This window comes from Piliocolobus tephrosceles, chromosome 5 (genome assembly GCF_002776525.5).
Source record: "Piliocolobus tephrosceles isolate RC106 chromosome 5, ASM277652v3, whole genome shotgun sequence".
Classification (NCBI taxonomy): Eukaryota; Metazoa; Chordata; class Mammalia; order Primates; family Cercopithecidae; genus Piliocolobus; species Piliocolobus tephrosceles.
Window position 1 is genome coordinate 3,809,311 of NC_045438.1, and position 24,934 is coordinate 3,834,244.

Consider the following 24,934-nt stretch of genomic DNA (forward strand, 5'->3'; position numbering starts at 1 on the left):
TAAAGAAAAAATTATCTTAAATAATTAAAATAATAATATAATATATCAGACCTGGTGCAGTGGCTCAGGCCTGCAATCCCAACACTTTGGGAGGCTGAGGTGGGCAGATCACTTGAGGCCAGGAGTTTGAGACTTGCCTGGCCAGCGTGGCAAAACCCCATCTTTACTAAAAAATACAAAAATTAGCTAGGCCTGGTGGCGTGCACCTGTAATCACAGCTACTTGGGACGCTGAGAGAATTGCTTGAGCCCAGGAAGGAGAGGTTGCAGTGAGCTGAGATTGCACCACTGCACTACAGCCTGGGCAACAGAGTGAAACCCTGTCTCAAAACAAAAACGAAACAAAAAAAGAGAATAATACATCAAATTCTTTGTAAAGAAAAACCTTCCTCCCTATTTCAAACAGCTTGAAGAAAGACAGTTTTTGTCCTTTTATTTATTTTGGGGGGATGGAGTCTTGCTCTTTCGCCCAGGCTGGAGTGCAGTGGCACCATCTCAGCTCACTGCAACCTCCACCTCTGGGTTCAAGCAATTCACCTCTGGGTTCAAGCAATTCTCATGCTTCAGCCTCCCAAGCAGCTGGGACCACAAGCATGGGCCACCACGCCTAACTGATTTTTGTATTTTTAGTAGAGACGGAGTTTCGCCATATTGGCCAGGCTGGTCTCGAACTCCTGACCTCAAGTGATCCACCCTCCTTGGCCTCCCAAAGTGCGGGATTATAAATGTGAACCACCATGCCCAGCTTGTCTTTACATTTATTTTGATGATGAATTCGAAATCGTACCAATGTATATCAGTGCTTTATTCACAACAATGACCTGGAGGTATTTCAGGATAGAGAAACGCCAGATCCTGAGTAAGTTTTAACAACAAAAGGGTTGAGGGGTCAGTGATAAAATTGTATTTCTCTCTTTATTTTACTAATGGAAATTAATGTGTGTGTGTTTTTTTTTTTAAATAACGGTAGTGCTTTATGTATTCTAAATTCTGCTCCCAAAAGGATTTAAGGTGGCTGACATAAATGTATATGATATAATAATACTTAATACTTAACATAATAACAATAATAATTTACAAGGAAAGCAGAAAAAGAGAAAATGAGTGTAGAAAAAATAAATAAAACATGGAGGGGAAGTTGCTAAACAAAATGTATGCTGCAAAGTCACCTACATCCACTTGCTTATGGAGGGCCACATATTTGGCACTGACTTTTCCAGGCAATTCAAGAGGGCTCACAACCAGATAGAGACCCAGTGTCCATAAGATTCAAACAAACTAATTGCTTAGCATAACACAGTTTCTCCAGTTGCTGAAACCAGAGAGCAATTGCTCCAAAACGTTGCCACAAAGACTACACTGTAAGTTACAGTGACCACCACCCTTACAGCCAACACAGTACAATTTCATAGGGATATTTCTCAATATAGCTAAAAACACAGTGTTTTTTTACATAGAAAAGTTCAGTACACTAATTTCTAGTTTTGCAGTATCCTCAGTACCAAAAGTCGTCCTACTGATGGTGCTAATCAGGAGAACATTTCCATGGTCAAGTTAAGATGCCTAGATGATTTCAGTTTAGTTCAACAGCATCAATAAAATTTTAAAGTCAGTAGGCATATTGTTGGATGGAATATATGAAAAAAGTAAAACAGCAGAGACTTTTGTGTTTCTGCTGCAGTAGTGCTACATAACCAACCGCAAATTTTAGAGGCTTAAAACATAACTTTCTATTTTTCTTGTTCAAGATTTTGGTCAGTTTAACATCCCCTTTTCTCATTCTTGAACTAGTGGCTAGCCAGGAGATTACAGAAGCAAAAGAAATAAAGCCACTTTTAAAGCCTCTGCTTAGTGAGACAATGAAGCAAACTAATACAGGAACAGAAAACCAAATACTGCATGTTCTCACTTATAAGTGGGAGCTAAACATGGAGTACATATGGCCACAAAGAAGGGAACAACAAAAAAACAAAAAAGGAAACACAAAGAAGAGAACAACAGACACCAGGGCCTACTTGAGGGTGGAGGGTGGAAGAAGGGTGAGGCTCGAAAAACTATCAGGTACTATGCCTCCTACCTGGATGACAAAATAATTCCTTTTTTTTTTTGAGACGGAGTCTTGCTCTGTTGCCCAGGCTGGAGGGCAGTGGCCGGATCTCAGCTCACTGCAAGCTCCGCCTCCCGGGTTTACGCCATTCTCCTGCCTCAGCCTCCCGAGTAGCTGGGACTACAGGCGCCCGCCACCTCGCCCGGCTAGTTTTTTGTAGTTTTTAGTAGAGACGGGGTTTCACCGTGTTAGCCAGGATGGTCTCGATCTCCTGACCTCGTGATCCGCCCGTCTCGGCCTCCCAAAGTGCTGGGATTACAGGCTTGAGCCACCGCACCCGGCTGACAAAATAATTCTTACAGCAAACCCCCATGACATGCAGTTTATCTATATAACAAACTTGCATTTGTACCCCTGAACCTAAAATAAAAGTTAAAAAAAAAAAAAAAAAGCCTCTGCTTGCATCACATCTACTAACTTTAGCCAAAGCAAGTCACACGGGCAAGCCCTATATGAAGTAGGTGGGGAAATGCTACATATACCCTGCCCATTCTGGTAGAAGGTATTGCCAAGCCACTTGACAAATGCTTTGTAATTCTATCGCAGGGAGAGAGGGATGAATTGGGAATAATTCGGTTACCACATCCATAATTCTATTTGCGACTTCTCTTTACTCTTCGGTTCCCGTTCAGTACCTTGAAGATACAAAGTTGGAGGTCATCTAGTATGATCCTTTCCTTTTACACAAGAGTTATCTGGGGCCCAGAGAGCTTATGGGACTTGCCTAAGATCACACAGTCAATTCAGAGCTCTACCACATTGAACCAAATGGTTGTAACTCTAACTTTCCTATCATCTGCCTCCAAACCCCAACTCCACAGGGAATTATAGGGGTTTAGTTCATGAGATAAATATATGAGTCAGGCCCTGAACCCCAATCTCCAGAGGTAATAGCCTAGATTCACTGTGGATATGAAGGGTTTTAGTAGTGCAATGAGAGGAGACCATAAATTCTAGGTTCTGACTTGGAGAAACTGGTTTTTCACAAAGTGACTGGTGTGTGTGGAGGGAGGGCAAATTTCTAATGAAAATATTTGTAGACCCTAGTGGTTATTTAAAAGTAGGTAATATTTCCAGAAGGAAATGCTTAGTTGGTTTCCCAGTTGCTTTCCATTGTCTCCATGCTTCATCTAACAAAGAATCAAATGTAAGGAAGGGCAAGGGGGTGAGTAGGTGGAACAACAAGGGAAGACTGCCAGAGATGGAGGAAAGATATGAAATGCGGCCTTTTCAAGTTGACATTTGTTTTTTAAGTTTCCCTAATGCCCTCTCTAAGGTAAATCACCAGAGGCTATGTGTTTGGCTTACTCCTCAAAAGCAGATCTGAGTTGGTAAGCAACTGAAACGCATCAGAGGATGGTTGTTTTGAGAGAAGGGAACAGCTGTTCCTCCTGGAGTGGCTGGCAGACATGGAGCCCTATCTGTTACCTCCGTGTTCCTAGATGGTATTGCTTACAGCCCTTTTTGTGTTCTGTTTACTGTTCCAGTTCTGTAAGTCAGCTTGACTGGATATTATATATATTTTAGAGACACTTATAGCTAACATAGTATTTGTTATCGATGTCCTAAGTTCAAAAGTTTCTTTAACGTCTCTTGATTTTACTCCCAGTTTGTTTACTTCTGCAAATCAGCTCTTCTGGCAAGAAACTTGACTCCTGCAGATGATATTATCTTGGAGGAATGTAGGGCCAGACTACAGCGTAGTTTTTCTGAGAATAAATGATCTGACCACACTTAATAAACAAAGCCAGATAAGAAGCGGCCATTCAACATGAAAACAAAGAACAATAATTTAGATATATAGCTTTAAAATAGAAACACAGGAAAACATACAAAATATGTTCTAAAATAATTATTTCCCATCTTCATTTTGTTCTGTTCCCTTTATTTTAGCCTTGAACAGACATTCCCCATATTTTCAACTACAATTTCATTTTTAACAACAAAGTTTCACAGAGTCGCACATAATAGTGTTCGTACTTTTAGTAGAAGTTGACCAAAAATACATAAGGATAAACACATTGCTATGAATTCAGTAATGCTTTTTGCCCAGGCTGGACTTGAACTCCTGGGCTCAAGTGATCTTCCCACCTCAGCCTCCCAAGTAGCAAGTAGTGGGGACTGTAGGCACACAGTACCGCATCTGGCTTCAGTAATGCTTTTAACTGAAGGCATACTTTATTAAACAAAAGAGCATCTCTATCCATTTGAAGACTGGGTGTATATATCAGTGCAACCCACCTTATTCAGGTAAGCATACCTTACGGGACTTCAGGTCCCCTTGTAATAATTTTAAAACTCTGCAGCTGTCCATGGCTCATAGGTTGATATCTAAACTTTGCCTTTCATCATTTATGTCTGTCAACTTTGGGAGCTGTCCTATTTAATGACATCATTGCTCTCCTGCCTACACAGGCATGGCATATTCTTACTAACGGTTGGCTTGAACAGTATATAATGGTTAGAACTCTGTCTTTCTAAAGGTCAGAAGATTGGAATTTTGGATTGTTTTGTTGTTGTTATCTACTAATATATTTCTTTAAAGAAGTCAATGGCTTTGAGACTCTTTTGCTTTTTGCAAAACTAAGGATGGGGGATGGGGAGATACTTGCTCAACCCAACTCATGGATTGTTATGAGGAACATAGTAGATTATGTAGCACTTAATCATATATACAGTAAATGGTCCTCAGTCAGTATTTTTGTAGAACCATTTAGAACAGAATTCTCAGCTTTTGCCGTGCCACAAGGACACAGTTCACCCAGACTTCCATTGGCCTGGGTGCCATGCTTTCCAGACACACAGTGGGTAGTGGATAGGAAGGGGGAGATCTGTGCATTGCACTCGGCTGGGAGTAATGACCTAGGTTTATGATTTATCTCTGCCATTTCAGTGAGTCATTTCATTTCTCTAGGCCTTAGTCCCTTGTGAATAGAGAAATGAACGAAAATCTCAGAGGTGTTCACATTTAGCAATAAGGCTCTTTTTTCCTCTTCCTAAGTGAAATTAAATTGCAAAACTCCAATATATAAATCAGATACCCAGAAAATGCAGTTTTCACATGCAGTTTAAAATGTTCATTTGTTGCAAATGAGGCCCTAGGAGCACAGTTTGAAAACCACTGATTTAGTTCATGTCTAAGATCCACCTTTACGTTAAGATACATTTTTTTTTTTTTTTTTTTTTTTTGAGACGGAGTCTTGCTGTGTCGCCCAGGCTGGAGTGCAGTGGCCGGATCTCAGCTCACTGCAAGCTCCGCCTCCCAGGTTCCCGCCATTCTCCTGCCTCAGCCTCCTGACTAGCTGGGACTACAGGCGCCCGCCACCTCGCCCGGCTAGATTTTTGTATTTTTTAGTAGAGACAGGGTTTCACTGTGTTAGCCAGGATGGTCTCGATCTCCTGACCTCGTGATCTGCCTGTCTTGGCCTCCCAAGGTGCTGGGATTACAGGCTTGAGCCACTGTGCCCGGCCAAGATACTTTATTAAAGTGAGGTATGTTTCTGCCCAAATATTGCTAGTTATCATCTACGTGGGACTTCTTGCCTTGATGGTCTTGTCCATTCAAGATCATCAATCAAACCTTAGAGCAGCACTTTGAGTGTAAAAAGAAATCAAAGCAAGTTCTATATTCTTAAAGAATAGTTCCCTCAAGCAATGGTGACCCAATTTAATGCCCTTCTTCATGTTAGTAATTTTTTTTCTCTAAAGAACTGGGCCAGGAAATCTAGAATCTCAACACCATCCCCCATAGACTAGTAGAGGAAGAAACGCTAATCATAATTCTAAAATTTGGAGCCACTCCAGGACTTAGTCTGGACCTGAAGGATTCCTCTTTGTTCACTTGGTGCCTAATAGTACCTGACATATAGAGGACACTCAATAAGTCTTGAATGACTGACTGACTAAATGGATTGAGTGAATTTGTGGCAACTAATTAAGCAAGGAAAGACTGAATTACATGATTGGTTTTGAAAGCAGCCATTATAAAGTTTATAATTAAGTTTCTCACTGAGCAAATCTAGTCTATACCTTCAGACCCCAACAATTTTAGAAATTTTGAGTTTCCAAACCATGCTGGGGTCATTTTCAGGGAGCAGACTGAAATGTCACACTATAGCTGCCCCTGTTTCCTTGTTTTTTTTTTTTTTTTTTTTTTTAACTTAATCCCAAATGTGATAATAAGCTGCCCTTATTTTCAGCTGCTAAAAGAATGTCAGGGAGCTAGATCTTGAGGCTGGTAGAGAATAGCAGTTAATGATGAGAAGCACAGACACTGACTACGTGGGCTCTAATCCTGACCCTTCCATGTGTTAGCTACCACTATGGGTAGCTATCTCTGTTTCTATAAAGTGGGGTATTAACTAATGTGAGGATTGAATGAGCTAATGCCCCTGAAGCTCTTAGAACAGAGCCAGACATGTCGTAAACATTCAATAGGTATTGACTCTCATGTATTCATCCTGGTATAGTGGAAAGAGCGTAAGTATTGAGTTAGGCAAGCCAGGCTTTTAATTCAGGCTCTGACCCTTTTTTGGGGGCAGTCATTTAATTTCACTAAACTTGTTTTTTCATCTTGTGTAAATGCTGTTTAAAACTATAGCAGACTATAGCTTTCTGATTTCTAGGACTCTTAAGTTTAGGAAAACACCTGTGTAAGTCCGCTTTAGATATGAAGGAGGAAACCCCAGGCAGAGAAATAAAATGCTTTGCATAATAAAACAATAATTTTGAGCATCCCAGAGTTTGAGATGAAAGCACCAACCCTAGGAAAGAGAGAAGTCTAGCAAAGTAGCCAGAAATCTGGGGCTCTATTTGGGAAGACAGTTTTAATATCCAATATTAAGTTGTTACTTGGCACCAGAGTGGAACATTCCTTACCTTTTACCAAAAGTTAAATAGATGTCTGTTACCCAAGCAATCATATGTGGGTGATAACTTTGGGGAGTGAAGAAATTGGGGTGATGTGCCAAGTATTGCATAAGGCCATATAGCAAAAGGGAACACAAATACCAGGGGGATGTGAAAGAGACATGGAGAATTTGGCCTGTGTAGGAAAACAGAATGTGAGGCAAGGAAGAGAAACCTGGAGATGTGGAGAGGAACAGCGGATTTCTCACCAGTGTGTGAGATGGCAATCAGGCACTTTTATTTTACACTAATCTTAGAGGATAAGAAAACTGGAGTCTGTTGAAGAACCTGAGTATCCTGGCGTTTGAATTATAGGCTGGGCAGGATTCTTTTTTTTTTTTTTTTTGAGACGGAGTCTTGCTCTGTCGCCCAGGCTGGAGTGCAGTGGCCGGATCTCAGCTCATTGCAAGCTCCGCCTCCCGGGTTCCCGCCATTCTCCTGCCTCAGCCTCCCGAGTAGCTGGGACTACAGGCGCCGCCACCTCGCCCGGCTGGTTTTTCCTATTTTTAATATAGACGGGGTTTCACCATGTTAGCCAGGATGGTCTCGATCTCCTGACCTCGTGATCCGCCCGTCTCGGCCTCCCAAAGTGCTGGGATTACTGGCGTGAGCCACCGCACCCGGCCAGGATTCTTATGATTATTAAAGTTAATGGATATGATCTGGCACAATGGCTCACACCTGTAATTCCAGCACTTTGGGAGGCCTAGGAGGGAGGATTGCTTGAGCCCAGGCATTTGAGGCCAGCCTGGGCAACATGGCAAAACCCCATCTCTATAAAAAACATGAAAATTAGCCAGGCGTGGTGGCACACACCTGTCGTCCCAGCTACTTGGGAGTCTGAGGTAGGAGAATCATCTGAGCCTGGGAAATTGAGGCTGCAGTGAGCTGAGATTGAGCCAGTGCATTCCAGCCTGTGCATCACAGCAAGACCCCATGTCAAAATAAAATTAAATAAAGTGAATGGATGTACACTTCTACCACAAGTAATCATTTGATAAATGACACACCTATCATCTTGTCGATTCATGTATTATTCACTGAATATGTATCTAGCCCAAGGAAGCTGGGCAAAGAACAGCTGGTACACATGGTGGCAGCGGAGCATACAGGTTCCCACTCATCTTACCCGTGGCTGAGACTTACCTACCGTCCCTCCTCTTACTCCCCACATCTCTATCGCTGGCATTTTTCTCCTGTCTGCACAAGAAAGCGTACTCCCTGAAGGAACAAAATGGGCTTCCAGGAGTACTAGGGCTACGTCTCTGGAGGAGCACAGGCAGGCTTGTGTGATGTGTGATGGTAAAGGATTTCTTCAAAGTCATGTTCATGCCTTAGAGAATGCCTGGAGACTCTAAGTTTTTAAATTATTTCATTAAACTCACTGAAGGTAAGAGAGACAAGTAGTGTCCTAAAAACATGCAGTTATTTTACCTGTAATCCATTTTCCAGTAAGTGACTACTGAGATAGCTGGAGCACAAGAATAGGTAATGGCTTTGTTTTCCCAAGATGTAGTCACTGCGATTATTTTTAGATGAAAGATTTGGAGCCAGAAGCACAACTCATAATTATGTTGCTATGATTCTACAACCAGTTGTTACGTAGAATCAATTCAACTGTGAAAACTTTAAAGTTACCACATTTTCTGAAAAGCCTGAAAAACTGAAAGTAAAATGTTCTGTGACACGCAGTGCTGTTTCCTGAGAACATCTACCATCGCTCCACTTTGCAACTTTTATGCCTCCTGCTTAGCCCCCCTTTCATCCCAGTTCTTACCCTGCTCTACGAATTACTGAAGTCCACTGATAGTCCTTCCTTCATGAAGCATTCCTGAAGACCCCAGCCTAGCAGATCTCCCCTTCCTCTGACCTCCTGTATTGGTAGTGTATTGTCTACACCTTTCTTAGAACCCCTCATTTTCTCCCGTGAATTCTAGTTTATTTTCATATCTATCTCACTATTGTCAAAGCTAGATTTGTACTATGTAATATAGTTGGCTATTCGTATCCATTGGTTTTACATCTGCAGATTCAACCAACCATGAATTTAACCAACTGTGAATTCAACCAGTGACTGATTATAACCATTTGGAAAAAGGTCAGGTGCAGTGGCTCACACCGTAAGCTCAGGACTTTGGGAGGCTGAGGTGGGAGGACTGCTTGAGCTCAGGAGTTTGAGACCAGTCTGGGCAACATGGCAAGACCTAATCTGTACAAAAAAATACAGAAATTAGGCAGGCATAGTGGTGCATGCCTGTAATCTCAGCTATTCAGGAGGCTGAGGCAGGAGGATCACTTGAGGCCAGAAGGTTGACCCTCCAGCCTGGGTGACAAAACAAGATTCTGTCTCAAAAAAAAAAAAAAAAAAAAAAGGAAAAGGAAAAACTCCCAAACAATAAAAACTAATAGTACAACAATAAAAAATATAATATAACAACTATTTACTTAGCACTTACACTGTGTTAGGTATTGTAACTAACCTGGACACGATTTAAATATACTGGAGGATGTGCATAGGTTATATGCAAATACTATGCCCATCTAAATAAGGGACTTGAGCATCCTCAAATTTTGGTATCTTTGGGGATCCTGGAACCAATCTCTCTTGGGTGCCAATGGACAACTGTAATTTTCCATTTCAAAAACAGTATGTCAAATCTATATCAAAAATCTGGAAGAGAAAAAGAAAAGAATGCATCTCATCATTTTGACACAAATTGTGTACTCATTACTTTAGGCTGTTTCTTCCTAAACCTTTTTCTATGATTATTTTTTCATTGATTTAATCCTAGTGGATATGCAATTTCATATCCTTTTTCAATTAATGTTGCATCACAATCATTATTCAAATTGCTACATAGTCATCATAAATATTTCTTTAAAGGCTGCAAAATATTGACTACTTTTCTATTGTTAAAATTTTAGATTGTTTATCATATTCCACCATTATAAACAACACTGCAGTTGACATTTTCACGCATATGGTTTTTCCAGTGTGTGTGTTTCTGTATGTACATGTACATTTTGATTTTTTTCCCTTAGGATAATGTCCCAAAAGGAAACTTACTGAATGAAAGAGCAAGATTGTTTCTGTGGCACATATAGCCAAGTTGCTTTCCAAAAGAGTTAGTCCAATGTATATTATTAGAAGTGTATGAGAATATCAGTTTCTCCAAACCTTCACCAAAATTATGTTCTTAATTATTTAATCTTTATATAAATGAAATGGGATGACTTTAGTTCACTGCTTTAATTTTTTTTTTTTTTTTTTACCATGAATTGTTTTTAAGCATACAAAAAAGTAGGCAGAAAAAAATATATAACCCCTGGTCCTGGTTTGTCAACTATGAACAAATTTCCACATTTTCATTACATTTTATAAAAATAAAATACTATATATAACTGAAGCCACTGTGTACCACTTTCCCAAATCCAATCCAGTGCCTTCCTCCCTCCCTCTACAGAGACAACTGGAATTGGACGTTTATCATTCCTTTACACTCCCATGTCCATATGTTTTAATTGTTAAATCTTTAATTACCACTGAAGTCAAACTTTTTAATATACTATAGCTAATATTAAAGTGCTCAGATTCTAGAGTCAGGTGGAACTGTCTTTGAATTCCTGCTCTGCCACTAACTAACCATGTCTCCTGGGGCCTCTCTATGACTCAGTTGCCTCATTTATGAAATGGAGATAATAATAATTCATACTAATTTTTTTTTTTTCTTTTGAGACGGGGTTTCTCTCCTATCACTCAGCCTGGAGTGCAGTGGTGCACTCTCGGCTCACTACATCCGCCTCCCGGGCTCAAGCAATCCTCCTGCCTCAGCCTCTAGAGTAGCTGGGATTACAAGTGTGTGCCACCATGCCCAGATAATTTTTGTATTTTTAGTAGAGATGGGGTTTCATCATGTTGGCCAGGCTGGTCTTGAACTCCTGACTTCAAGTGATCTGCTTACCTCAGCCTTCCAAGGTGTTGGGTTTACAGGCGTGAGCTACTGTGCCCGGCCAATGCATACTATTCTTTATCACATTGTTATGAAGATGAAATGGGAAGTTGCATGTGAAATTATTGGCATAGTGCTCACTTAGCATGCAATAATACCTTTTACCATTACTCTAGTTTTTTTGTGTGAATTATTTGCCCCTTTTCTTAGCAAGATTAGATTACCTAAAACTTGTGCAGCACTTTTCCAACATGATCCTATTTATTCTTCACAATGGCTTTATGAGATAGTGCTGCAACAATCCTATTTGATCCCAATGATAAGCCAGCAGGGAGCAGAGCTGTATTGAAACCCAAGTCTCTGGTGCTGGCACCTCTTGCTTTGAACTTACTTGCTGCAGCTCCATCAACTTTAAAGTCATTTTGTGATACAACGTCATTGGTTTATGAGGTGGATTTAGTACTATTCTTTAATACAGTCGTTATAGACAGATCCTAGTTTCTCTCCAACTTATAATTGTCTTCCTTCTCTATTTTTGCCCTGAATATTCTATATAAAAATATTTTATTGTTCTATAAAACTAAATATACTCTTAAACTAAAAAAAAATTACCACTAATAATATATTACATATACATTATTAGAGATTTAGGATGTTATAGAGTTGGTATTACTTTTTTTTGATTGTTTTGTAAAACAAAGTAAAGATCTTAGGCAATTCCTGTATCCAAATTCCAATTTACTAATGCATTAGTCCTAAACATTTTAATTAAAATAAACCCTTAAGGATTCTGGATATTTATTAATAGTTAACTAGAGTACAATTAAAATTTTATTATTTGTAAAAATGTAATTTTAAAAGAAAAAGAATAATAACAAACCTTATTGAAATGTATTTAGAAACCAAATTTTGAAATACCTTATTTTTAAGTTGGTTTTTCAAGGCACAAGAAAAAATACTCTGGATATAGGTTCTAATCTACTCTTGTGTGCATTAATAGGACACATGTATAAATACCAATTTTGTTTATACAAGTTTTAAGCTACAAGAACATCTTAAGATGATATTATATGGTAATCATATTTTACTCAGTTTATCAATATTACATTTTTCCTTTGAAAATTCTGACACCTTGGCTGGGCGCAGTGGCTCACACCTGTAATCCCAGCACTTTGGGAGGCCAAGGCGGGCAGATAACGAGGTCAGGAGTTCGAGACCAGCCTGGCCAACATAGTGAAACCCTATCTCTACTAAAAATACAAAAAATTACCTGGGCGTGGTGGCGGACGCCTGTAATCCCAGCTACTGGGGAGGCTGAAGCAGGAGAATTGCTTGAACCCAGGAAGCCAAGGTTGCAGTGAGCTGAGATCACGCCATTGTACTCCAGTCGGGGTGACAGTGCGAGACTGTGTCTCAAAAAAAAAAAAAAAAGAAAAAAAAGACAATTCTGACACCTCTCACATTAAGTGACAGTCTCCTCATCATATTTGAGAAAACCAGATTCAGATAACTCAGGGTGGGAGTTAATGAGGCAATTACAGACATTACACGACTCTAGGCATGGTGGAATGAAGGTATCCTCAAAGGTGTCTAGAGGAACAAGGAGCATCTTAAGACTCCTGAGGCATGTGAGTTATGGACACACAATCATGCAAAGGATATTGACTGAAATAAGTACGAAATAAGTATGAAAAGACGTTCAATGTAGATCCTGTGAACCTAATTACAGTGTTTTGGTTTTATTCCAATGGGAAAGTTATCTGGCTTTTTCTCCCAGAAATCATAGGGTTCAAATAAGTAGGAGTATGGGTTACTAGAAGTCTATAAAAGCCATTGCGTTATAAATGACAATACGGCCCCTTATCTGGCAATCTGCCAATTCCCCAAGCTCCTGACTGCAGCAGTACTCCTCAGCTGGCCTTTTGCCAGGATCTGAAAAGAGATCAAGGCATATGAGCTTCACTGTGGCTCTTACTTGACATCTTCAGCTGACACCTTCTCCAGGGAGGCTGGCAGCCACCTCAGCAGAAAGCCACCTTGAAGCCTATAAAGTTTACCTCTTCACAGAGGTTATACTTGCGGGCAAATGCCCACATGTGTACCAAATCATTTTAATGAAGCCCTTCATAACCCTCTGGATGAAAATGCAACAGAAAAACTACAATGCTTGGTGCCAGTTCACATGTAGCAGGTAGGTACTTAAGGTGTGATAGCTACCTGTGTCACGAAAACGTGGAGACACCCTCTCATCTGCTGATTACAACTCATTTCCTCTAAGACATTTTAAGCCATCTGTTCTAAAAGTTGGTATGTGGGGAAGATGAAAATTCTTTTTTTAAAAAAATTATGTGGTAACACCCAAAATCAAAACTGAAGCTAACGTGGCATTGCTCATTTCTGCTCTAATTTTCTGGAAAACAGTTTCAGGCAAGTGAGGACGGCAGCAGGCCCAGGAGCTGAACAAATTCAGGGGCCAGCTTAGGGCAAGCTGGGGTGGGATTAGATGTTCCAGTCTGCACTGTTCTCCTAAGCCTGCCATGATCTGAAACTTAGATCTTGGGCCTGGGCCAGAACCAGACTGACCTTCAAGGGTGAGCAAAGAAAGCAACAGCATCCAGGCAACTGTGGTGACGAATTCTCTTGATATTGCCTTTTCTCTCTGTTCTCCCGGAATGCCGATCAAATGCTCCCAATCTACTACCTCCCTTAGTGTCACTATAACTACTGCCTCCCACTGACATTTTATGCCTTTTTAAGATTATGAAAATAAATGCTAACTACTATATCTTTTGGTCTCAGTTGAAAACAGTTATCCTTCACCTATCTTTCACAGTATAAATAACTTGCCCAACTTTGCTAAGGCTAAAGTTTGCTCCATAACTTCATTGGGAGATTACTGTAATGGAAAAAAGTACCTAATTAATTAATATAAAGACTAATTATTATAAAGATTTGTATAATATCTCAATTAGAGATATAGATTCATGTATATCTTTTTTATATATATATATATATATCTTTTCAGAATTTCTTTTGTCATCATCCACAGCATATGCATGAGGAGTATAAGTTAATTTTAGATGCTTTGTTCATCAGCAATTCATCTCAGGTTCTCTGTAAGCACTTGTAATAATGCATGTATTTGATATTCAGGTGGTTCTTTGTGTTTTCATTTTAGGAACTGGTGATTCAAGGTGCATAGAATATTAAAAAACTAGTGTTAATTACTATAACGAAAGTAGAGATTGGTTATTCTACTAGGTTTTTAAAAACTTTTAAGTCTTGCTTGTAAAAAAAAGTATGTAAGATTTTTTTCTGAATTCAGTTTTAGGTAGTATGTTAAAAATAGATTCCCCAAAATAACACTACAAAATATTAGGGCTGTTTAAGAAATACCTTGTTTATGCCGCAAAGTAGAGGAAAAAAAGACCAATTTTAATTTAGTCTAGATATGTCCAAATATAATATGATTTTCCCTTTTTTCTAACGCATATTTTCAAAAGTGTATTTGGGACAACCTGATATGTTAAGCTTTTGAGATATAAGCAAAATAGTTAAATGTCAACTTAAAATATTTATTAATTTACTTATAACACTGATTAAATATACTGATTTAAATGTTTTTTCACTTTTATATTTAACATATTTACAATAATAATTTCATAATTATTGAATTCCATTTTAAAGTGGTCTTTTAAAAGTTTATTTATTTTTAAAAATACAGGTTCTAGATTTTACAACTTGAATTTATGTCAGGCTAAGAGACTTCTGCAATCAGTACACTGTTGAACAAAATAAAATAATTAAGAGTGACCCGTACATGAGAGATTGTAAGGACCGCAGTACAAAGTAACTCCATTGTGTTAAAAACAAGCGAACAAAGAAGCCTTACTGTATAGCTATTTTATACTGTTTACACAATAGAAAATTAAAAAGCTTAAAGTGTTATAGTGAAGTAATCAATCCTTCACACTTGTGTCTGGTTTTAATTTTTCTGCCCTACTTTGGTACTCCACAAATAATCGCCAGATGAATAATAATATTTCTAAATCATCTTTTTGCTTTTCATATGTATTATTTAAAAACCATAAAGAAATTGGTTCTCCCATAAACCTGAAAATTGTAGTTAGACTCGTCTGTTTCTCTGAATTTATTATAATAACTTGTTAAAATTCCAGAGCTCCACTGAAATCTTAGCAAAAAGGTCCACTCCTTAAATTAGCTCAGATTCCTCTAGGGATTGTTTAAGTGCTGTTAACTCTATTTACAGTTCCAGAGATCCCTACATTCTTTCACTGGGTAAGCAATACGCTGAAAATTCTTTGGAATAAAAAAACCTTACCAACGGGAACAGAGTATATTGAATTGAATTCTCTTCTACTACCTAGAAGTAAGGAAGCTACTATGAAAACTGTCTTAATGACTTAAAAATATTTGAGTAGTGAAGTTGTAACTAATTAATTATTCTTAATTAATGAATTAAACTCCTATTGACATAAATTAACTTCATGTAAATTTCACAAGTTTGTAATTTGCTCCTGGAAGTACTCTGAATAGTGGCAAACTTTTCTAATTGGGGGGCGGTAGCTCCCCGGCCCAGTCCAGTCAGAAGCATTGAGGACCTTCTCCTCCAGAGCTCCATGTGCCCAAGTGGTATTCTGAGTCCACTTGAACCTGTCATGTCTGTCTTTCTTTCTGTTTTGGAGACAGGGTCTTGCACTGTCGCTCAGGCTGGAGTGCAGTGGTGCGATCTCGGCTGCAACCTCTGCCTTCCTGGGTTCAAGCAATTCTCATGCCTCAGCTTCCAGAGTAGCAGAGACTACAGGCATGTGCCACAATGCCCAGCTAATTTTTGTATTTTTTTTAGTAGAGAGGGGATTTTACCATGTTGGCCATGCTAATCTGGAACTCCTGACTTCAAGTGTTCTGCCCGCCTCAGCCTCCCAAAGTGCTGAGATGACAGGCATGAGCCACTGTGCCTGGCCCAGTTCTCTCAATTCTGCCTTTCTCTGCTGTTCAAAACATAAGACATCGATACTCTTGTATAGTCTTAGTCTATGCTGCTATATGCTGCCTTCCTGGTAACTCATCCTTAGTATACAGTGCTCTCTGGGAAACATTTTCATCATGCTCTGTAGACCTCCTGTTTTCCTATTTAAAACAAAACCACCAATCTTCATCTTCCTCACAGAATGTGTCAGTTGGCTTTTCTGGAAAGCGATGCTAAAGTGGAACTTTAGGGAACTTTAGGGGTGTAAGAGGCTTATTGGAAGGTAACACCTGTGAAAGATGAAAGGCACAGGAAGCAGGACTGGAAACGAAAGGCTCAGACTACAATGCACATCTGACAAGTTCCCAGTCAACCCAATAGCAAGCTAGAGAACAAGGACTGATGATTAGAAGGGCTCTGCATTGGAAAGAATAATCAGGCCCCATTATCTCAGCTGAGATTTGTCACTGGCTGGGGATATCTGGGAAAAGCACGGAGTAGGGCGACTGTGGTTTACAATAATCTATTGTTATATTTTAAAATAGCTAGAAGAAAATAATTTGAATGTTTCTAGCATAAAGAAAATTTTTAAGATGATGGACATCCCAATAACACTGATTTGATCTTTACAAATTATATGAATGTATTAAATTATCACATATATGCCTAAAATATGTACCTCTATTATGTATCAATAAAAAATAAAATTAAATAAAAAGGCTGAGGCAGGTCCTGCAGGCGCTAAACGTTGGAGGCTGTCAGCTAACTACATTCCTCGTGGCTGAATATCAAGGTCTTTCTTGAAGGGAGATCAGAGAGACACACTCCAAGGTCACCTCACACATCAATTCCTCCACTGTCTCATCTCTCCAATCTTAAACTTCAGCAAACTCCTCTCCCACCCTAACATCGTATCTTTCCAACTTTTACTCCCTTACTCTCATTATATTTGCTTTTCAATTGCAAAAGTTCCACTCCTTTATTCCCATGACCTTCTCTCCATATTTCAGCTTTGTCTTAACTGCTTTTTCCAGATAGGCTACACCCAGTTTCCCATCACTTCATCTATTCTTCCACCAATATCCTTACATTCTTTGCCCCTTTTTCCCACTTGAGTGCCCACACTGCAAAATCCTGTTTATCTATCTGCCTTCTTTCTTCCTACACTCAAACTGCTGGTTATAGCTAAAAGAAAACCATACACAGATTAATGTCACATGGTTTCCAGTCTTAGCTGAACCCTAAGTACTACACAGAAATCCTATAGTTAGGTATTTCCTTCTCATATGGCATCTGAAAAAAAACTTCCAGTTTTTATTTCCCAGCATGTTGAAGAGCATGGTGGAAAAGGCATGGGCTTTGGAGTTACATGTATCAGATTTGAATTCTAGCTCTTTACTTCCGATGTGACCTTCCCTAACTTCTCTTTGGTCTTTTTTCCCCATCTGTAAAATAGAGGTATTACTAACTACTCAATGTAAAATAGGTAACTGGTTTAGTGAGAAGTCTCAAATCACTGGAAGTATATACTCAAATTTTTTTCTCCCCCAGTAACACTGCCAACTGTACACTGTTGAAAATCCTCTTTTCCACTGAGTACATCTCAATCCAATTCCCTAACATTTTGAATATTTTCAGCTTTCAACAGTCCTCTTCTCCACCAGGGCAGGTCAGATAGGAGGCTGTGTGTGGGTTTGTGTGTGAAGGCATGATCTGCTTTCTTGAATCCACACTTCCTTCTACTTACTGTCCAGTGTCTGAAAAAGCAGGCAGGCAGGTAAGGAAGACTTTGTATCCTTACGCACTGTCCAGGTTGCTGTCCCATTTCACTATAAATGATCTTGTTTCTTTTCCTAGGCTCAGGATGACCAGGTGGTTACCATCAGTTCCATTGACAAAGATGTCAGTCCTAAGCAGTTTCTGAAAGCATTGATAGTCCTTTGGAAGACTTTATCTGTTGGCGGAATTCTATCCCTCCCACACCCACTTCCTATCCCAAGGACTGCTTCAGTGGTCCATATCATACCTTCTTTCTTATTGGTTATTGCAACCCAACTCTGGAGTCAAAGGTACAGGTGAGATTCATTTTTTGTACCTCCCAGGAATCAGGGACTTGAGATGAGGTGCCCTTGTCCTCTTGGCCTCGCCATACCACCTAGCTACCTCTCCCTAATTTTCCTTCCTTTATTTTGGTAGCACTGGGCAGGAAATCACAGCCTAGAATGAAGGCTTCTATGAACCTGGCTCCCAAAAATTTGGTAAATATTTGTCAAGAGTGTACTATTTCACCATAATTCCTGGACTAATTAGTAACCCCAAAGGGTCAGGAAAAGATACCGGTCACTATTTTATTCTGGCACATGTATATAAATTACCATATACAACTGACCTGGCCTATACCAATGAATGTTATTTTTTCTTGGTGAGCTATAACACAGTTACATTTCTAAATTGTATGTTTGTCTCTATTACCAATATAGGATGTACACACACACTGTTCTAACTATTTTACAAAGATTAACATGTTTAAACCCCACAGCGATCCTGTGAGGTAGTTATTATAATCCCCAGTTTGCAGGTAAGGGAATTGAGGCACAGACAGGTTAAGTAACCTATTTGTTTTCCATTCACCTATTTGAATTCTACCTGCCAGGGATCCAATTAAGATATTCAAATCCATCTTCAAAAGAAAGAGTTTTTTGTTTTTTTTTTTTAATTATACATGATTTTTGGGATTACAAAAATCCATAAAAAATTGGATAACTTGTCACCTTTATGATCTGGAAGAGGTTGTATAGCATGGTCTTTGATACACACTTGATATATAAGAATTGTCTAGTTCTTGGAATCTTTTAGAATTCATTCATAAATCTTTTTCTATGTAGTAGCAATAGTTCTTTAGGAACTACTTCAATTGCTATTGGTTGGTTGACTTTTCCTACACATTGTTTGGTTCTTTTGCTATTTTATATATTTTGTATTTTCGTAAATATAAAGTTCTCTTGAGCTTACCTCATATTATGCATGGGGTTTCCTTCTAATTTTATTTATTTTTTAGAGACAGGGTTTTGCTCTGTCACCCAGGCTTGAGTGCGGTGGCACAATCATAGCTCACTACAGCCTCCAACTCCTGGGCTTAAGGGATTCTCCCGCCTTGGTCTCCCAAAGCACTGGATTACAGGCATGAGTGACTGCGCCTAGCTCTTCTAATTTTAAAATATCACTTTTATCCATTGTAATATCCCTCTTCAGTTCTGTAGTTGATGTTTGCACAATCTGACAAATTTGAATCAGAAAAACACATGTAAGATAGCTCACATAAGACAGTAAGATAATCATAGTAAGAGAATCAGTTCAAAGATTTATAAATAAATTTAAGAATTATAAATGCAACATTTATTTTTCACTTTTCAATAATGTCTTTTTCTGAAATGAAACATTTTAAACAAATAGTTTAATATAGTTTAGTATTTAATATGGCATTTTTAGTACTATTTTCTTCTTTTGTGATTTTCTTTAAAAGTCCCCTCCCAAAACATTACATATCCTAATTTCATCTGAGCAATGATACTTATACACACACACACACAGAGTCACTATTTTCTTTATAATTAATTAATTAATTAATTTATTTATTTATTTATTTTTGAGACGGAGTCTCGCTCTGTCAGTCCGGCTGTGATCTCAGCTCACTGCAAGCTCTGTCTGCCGGGTTTACGCCATTCTCCTGCCTCAGCCTCCCGACTAGTTGAGACTACAGGCGCCCACCACCTCGCCCGGCTAATTTTTTGTATTTTTTACTAGAGACGGGGTTTCACCATGTTGACCAGGATGGTCTCGATCTCCTGACCTCGTGATCTGCCCGTCTCGGCCTCCCAAAGTGCTGAGATTACAGGCTTGAGCCACCGTGCCCGGCCACAGTCACTATTTTCATTACTTATCTCTGCTCAGTAGAACAACTACCAAGACTGAGGTTTATTGAGGTTCAACGACAACTGTCTTTGTTAGTAAAATTCTCCTTGTAGTCCTAACACACTGTCACAACAAAATAAAAATATGGCAGTTTACCACATGGGGTTTAGTAATGGTTAGGTAGTCCTTAGGTTCTCCAACTTGTGTTATGATAAATTTTAATCATTCTGAAAACCATGGCTGTATCATCCCGTGTACATATCATCCATGTATCATGGATGTGGGGGGAAGCATTCATTCAGTATATACTCAGAATTCATATGATTAAAAGAAATGGATAGTTACTTTATCTACATAGTATTCCCACTTAGTATTTCAATTACTTTTAATTGCATTAGCCCTCTATCCTCCCAAGTTTAATTACTAGGGACACAAAATTTTTATCTTTGATGCCAAGTGCCAAAAGAGCAACATGTTTTTACTGTTTGCTTTTACTCTGTAATAGACAATGAAATATTTTAGATTCTTTCACCTTCGAATGTGCTTTGTGTGTGTAGTAGCATGCCCTTTATATTGATAAAAAGATGTAAAAAACCTGAGTAAACGATTTTCTTTAAACACTGTTTAGAGTTAGGAAATTGGCAGTTTTGAAATAATAATTGTATTTTAAACTCGCAAAAGCCAAGATATTTCTGTAATATTTTATACACTTCTTAGAACTGCATCACAAATGAATTTCAAAAATTCTGCTCTTGAGACTGTGGTAACTACAAAGCATGAAAAAAAAAATGTATACTTTACATAGTGCTATAGCTTCTGCTAATTTTCTTTTTGGGACTTAAAAAAATCTATCCCCGTCAAGTGTTAGATAAAAAAGCTAATGCACATTTAAATCAGAAAAAGGAACCAATCACACTCGTCTTTCATGTTTCTATATCTTTTTATCATCAGAAACAGCTGACCCTTGGCCAACATTACATGATTTGGAGAAATATAATTGGAAGTCTACCACAGGGAGACTAAATGTAAAACTCCAATCAGATAAATTACAACACGGACGTGGTAAGTTATAGAATACACACCCAAATGTGATTTAACTTCCAAGAATTTTAAGTAGTATTTCCCAATTAAAATGTCTTTAAGGAAAAATGCAAATATGAGGCCTTTGTTAGCAAGATTCCAGAACAGGAAAAGCGGAACTCAAAGCCTCTCTAGTTAAGTGACCTGCGTTCTGGCTTACCTCTGAGTGATGGGCCTACTGCAGAGCCCGCCTCCCACCACAGTGCTGGCCCAGAATTTATTACACGAACTAGTTTGTAACTAAACGTTGGAAGCATCACCATATTGCCAGTGAGAAGTAAGATTTAAAATTAAAACGATGCTGTCCCTTTTCGCTCTTCCTTAGCCCGTCTCCTCCTGCACTAAGGGTTCAGGTGAAGGGTGGAAACCGGCCAGGAAGAGGAAGAACGTGAACGAGTAGGAGGCAAGGAGGAAAGGACTCCCTTTACAGACTTTGGTGCCATTTTTACTTTCTGGTTGCTAATCTGAAACGTTGTGCGATTACAATGACGACCCCTACCCCCCGGGCCTTTTCCGGTGCACATCCCTGTGTTATATTCTGGTGCCTGTGTTGCCCCCACGCCCCCATTAGTAAAGGAAAACCACCCCTTTTCTGCCCCTAGAGTGATCTATAAACGAAGGAATACAGATGAGGATTTAAATCCCAATCCTAATTCCAAGGGAGGCTGGAAGCCCCCTCAGCCGCGCCCTGGCTTGGCCCCTTCATCTCCAGCAGTGGTGACGCCGGGGGCAGGTCTTCCACGTGTCTTCACAGAGGTGCCAGGAGGGAGGGCGTGAGGGATTACCCAAGGGAGGGGAGATCATCGCAAAATAGGCCAAGTCGCTGCCCTCTGCTCAACTCGCAGGGCGGGAGGATGGAGACGGAGGGATGCGGCAGGAGGGCGGGACAGCCCAGTCGCCGCCAAGGAGGAGAAGCGGAGTCGGGGGAGCCCACCCGCCCGCCCGCCCGCCCGCCGCAGTCCCCGCCCTGCGCCGCGCCGCGCACGCCTGAAGTCATTGCCTGAGGCCCCGCCCCCTCGCGGCCCCAGCCCCGGCTCTGGCTCAGCCGGCGGTGGGGGCGGAGAGAACCCGCAGCTGCAACTTCGCCTGGAGCCTTTGAGCCTGGGCTCAGCCGGGGATCTAACAGCCGTCACCGCTGAGTCGCCGCTTCCCCGGCGCGGGCCTCAGCCCAGCCGGCTTGGCCATGGCAGCCGCTACCACTGCGGCGAATCTGGCCCCGGCGCTCCCCGCCCGTAGCTGAACAGCCGTTAACCAGCCATCCCGCCTTTCCTCCTGCCCGTGCCGCCGAGGCCCAGGCTCCGCGCAAGTTTCCGCCACCGAAGAAGCAGGAGGACGGACGTGAGGAGTCGGGCGTCCCCGGCCCACCCGGCCCGCTCGCCCGCGATGTGGGGGCGCTTTCTGGCTCCGGAGGCCAGCGGCCGGGATAGCCCCGGCGGAGCCCGCAGCTTCCCTGCCGGTAAGGAACGAGACAGCGCCCCGGCTGGGGTGGGGGTCACGGCCGACCGCGGCGCCTCGGGACCTCGCCGCCGCTCCCCTCCCGCCTCAGGCCTGCCTTGCCCCGGCCGCCTCCCCGACGTCGCCGCGCGCCCAGTGTCCTGCCCGCTGCCAGCACCCGGGCTGACATCTGGCTTGCCGCGTCCCAGGCGCGTCAGCTCCGCATCCCGTCGTCCCCGCCGCTGCTCCTTGGGCTGCAGCCCCAGCGCCCCCAACTTCCAGCTCGCTTGGGCCCCCGCGGGTTGGGCTTTATTGTCTGCCCGGCTTTTTCCTTTCACTCGTGGGGTGTGTGACCGGCGTGATAACGAGGCTTGTCCGTCGCTCGCGGGGACCCGGGCGGGAAGGTCGCTGCGACCGTGCTGCGGCGGCGGCCCGGGCGCGTCTCGGAGGGGCCGCAGTTCCGTGCCCTCCAGGCTTCTGGGAGGCGCGGGCCGGGGTTGGCTGTGCCCACGCCCGCAGCCGCTACTTTTAGGGCGCGTTTTGGGGTGGGGGGGGAGAATGCTGCCAGAGATGCGACCGCTGTCAGCCACCCCCAGGGGAACTTCAGCCGCTCGGAGGAACCTGGTCGCCGCCCCGCAGCCCCTCCGGCGTAAGGGGAGGGCGCGTCCTGCAGTAGCCAATGGACCATTGAGCAACCAGGTTGCGAATCCATTTGGCTTTCCGTGGTCCCTTCAAGGAAAATTAGGGGTTTGCTGCATTCCGTGTCTGAAGGGGGCTGTTTGTATCAGACAGCCATTTCGTGCTTGCGTCGCTCAGAAGTTATGTAGGAGCCACAAAATTAGGATAAATCTTCCCCTAACTTGGGATAAAAAAATAAGTCTTGGGTTGCCTGTGGTATGTTCTCTAACGATGATGGTCCTTCCAGGCACTTTTAATCTTAATTGAGTTTTGAGGCCTTTTGAGAAACTGAGTTATGTGGACCTTCTATGCAGAAAAAACAATGCCGTATATACATACGCAAAATTTTCCCTACAGTTTTAGCTGGTTCTGGGACTCCTGTTAAGTAACCTTGCTCCACACAGTGTTTAAGCTCGACTTGTGTAACTTAGAGATATTTTTGCATACATTTCCAAAGCGGTTATTTACAAAGCATAAAAAGCAGAAGCAGCATTCGAAAAGGGGTCTTTTGATGGTAATATTTTCTACTGTTTTTAAAAAAATCAGGCACTAACCGAGTCACTAATATCAGGCTATTGAAATTTCGAATAATGCAATTCTGTGATAGTTTAGATATTTGTGATGTGGTTTTTTAAAAAGACATATATACATTTGAAAAAGCCGGAGTTAGATTTGAATCATTCACTTCAGTTTGGTCCTGAAACACTTTTAGAAATTTAATGGAGGCATGAATTTAGTAAAAAGCAATATTAAGTAGGGATGTTTTTTTTCTAAATTGTATGCTATTTGTCCTAAGGAGACAGTAGTTCAGAGGTCTCCCCAGTTTACAGATTATTCACAAATCCTGTCATCTAAGTAACTTTAGTGATTGAGAAGCTACTTCATTATCCCTAGGGGCTGGAGGGAGTGGTTTCAGTTTCTCTGAAAATGTCAAAAGCCATCTGTAATGTCTTTAACCTATTAACATTTATTCGTGATAATAGCAGCTTGTTTGGAGGTATATCACTGAGGCTTGGTGTCTATTTTTCATTGTTTTCTATGAAGAGAACATTTAAGTATTTAAAGTTGAGTAACGAAGGACTTTGTTATGTTGCAGTCTCTAGAGAGACATTTGCTATGGCATAGAATAATAGTGGAAGAAGATACTTTGTAAATACTACCCAAGTTGAAAAAATTTGGACAGTATAGCTGTACCAAAGCATGTATTTTATCTCAATTTGTCAGTAATAAACCATTGGCAAATCAGGACTTGGCTCTGAAAAGTTTTTTTTTCAGCTATATGCTGAAATAGTAATGTGTTTATTGTGTTTTTTCCCTTTTTGAGCGAACATATTTAAAATTATCTTTGATAATTTTAAGTTTTAAAAAGTTCTACCTTCGATGAAAAACTTGTGTTGCTTCTTGTGCAAATGAGCAGATGGTGAAGGTCAAGATAATGACCTCTGAGTTGATTCATGTAGGGATCTTTTTTCCTGAGAATTGGAAGGAAATTTTTATTTTTGAAATATTGTTCAGTATATCTTTTGAATAATTTGAGCAGTTATTCCAGTCCTAAAATTGGACCTGTCTGAAAACAAAGTGTGAAGGCAGGGATAAGTAAATAATTTCTGGTATTAAAGTGAGTTTATCTTAATATGTGGATTAATTCAAGGTGTCCTGAAACTGGTTTGTTTATACAAATATATAACTAGACTAAAGGAAAAGCCAAAGGTACTATAGAACCACTTTCTAAAAATCAGAAGAAATTATGTTTTTAAAGAAATGGCAGTACAAAATAGGAATAATAAGTGTAGTTTGAAAAATACTGAATTTTAGCCTTCACTTTAGGATTCAGTTTGATTTGGCTTTTCCCATTTTTCAGCTTTATGGAGTAACT

At 40.6% G+C, this 24,934-nt stretch overlaps 1 protein-coding gene across 3 annotated transcripts in view; it reads left to right on the top strand.

The window, feature by feature from the left end:
* CEP85L (centrosomal protein 85 like) overlaps nucleotides 1-24,934 on the top strand; it is a 240,476-nt gene that overhangs the window by 33,177 nt on the left and 182,365 nt on the right. The window contains exons 3-4 of one of the 3 annotated variants that reach the window (XM_023219005.2): nucleotides 17,812-18,029; nucleotides 20,818-20,928. Coding sequence is in view for 2 of the 3 variants with exons in the window: in XM_023219003.3 (XP_023074771.1) it covers nucleotides 22,330-22,402 (73 nt within the window). In the remaining variant the exon portion in view is untranslated. Of the gene's footprint in view, nucleotides 1-17,811; nucleotides 18,030-20,817; nucleotides 20,929-21,711; nucleotides 22,403-24,934 lie in introns of those variants that run through there. The other 2 variants (XM_023219003.3, XM_031935531.1) reach the window with 2 other exon arrangements.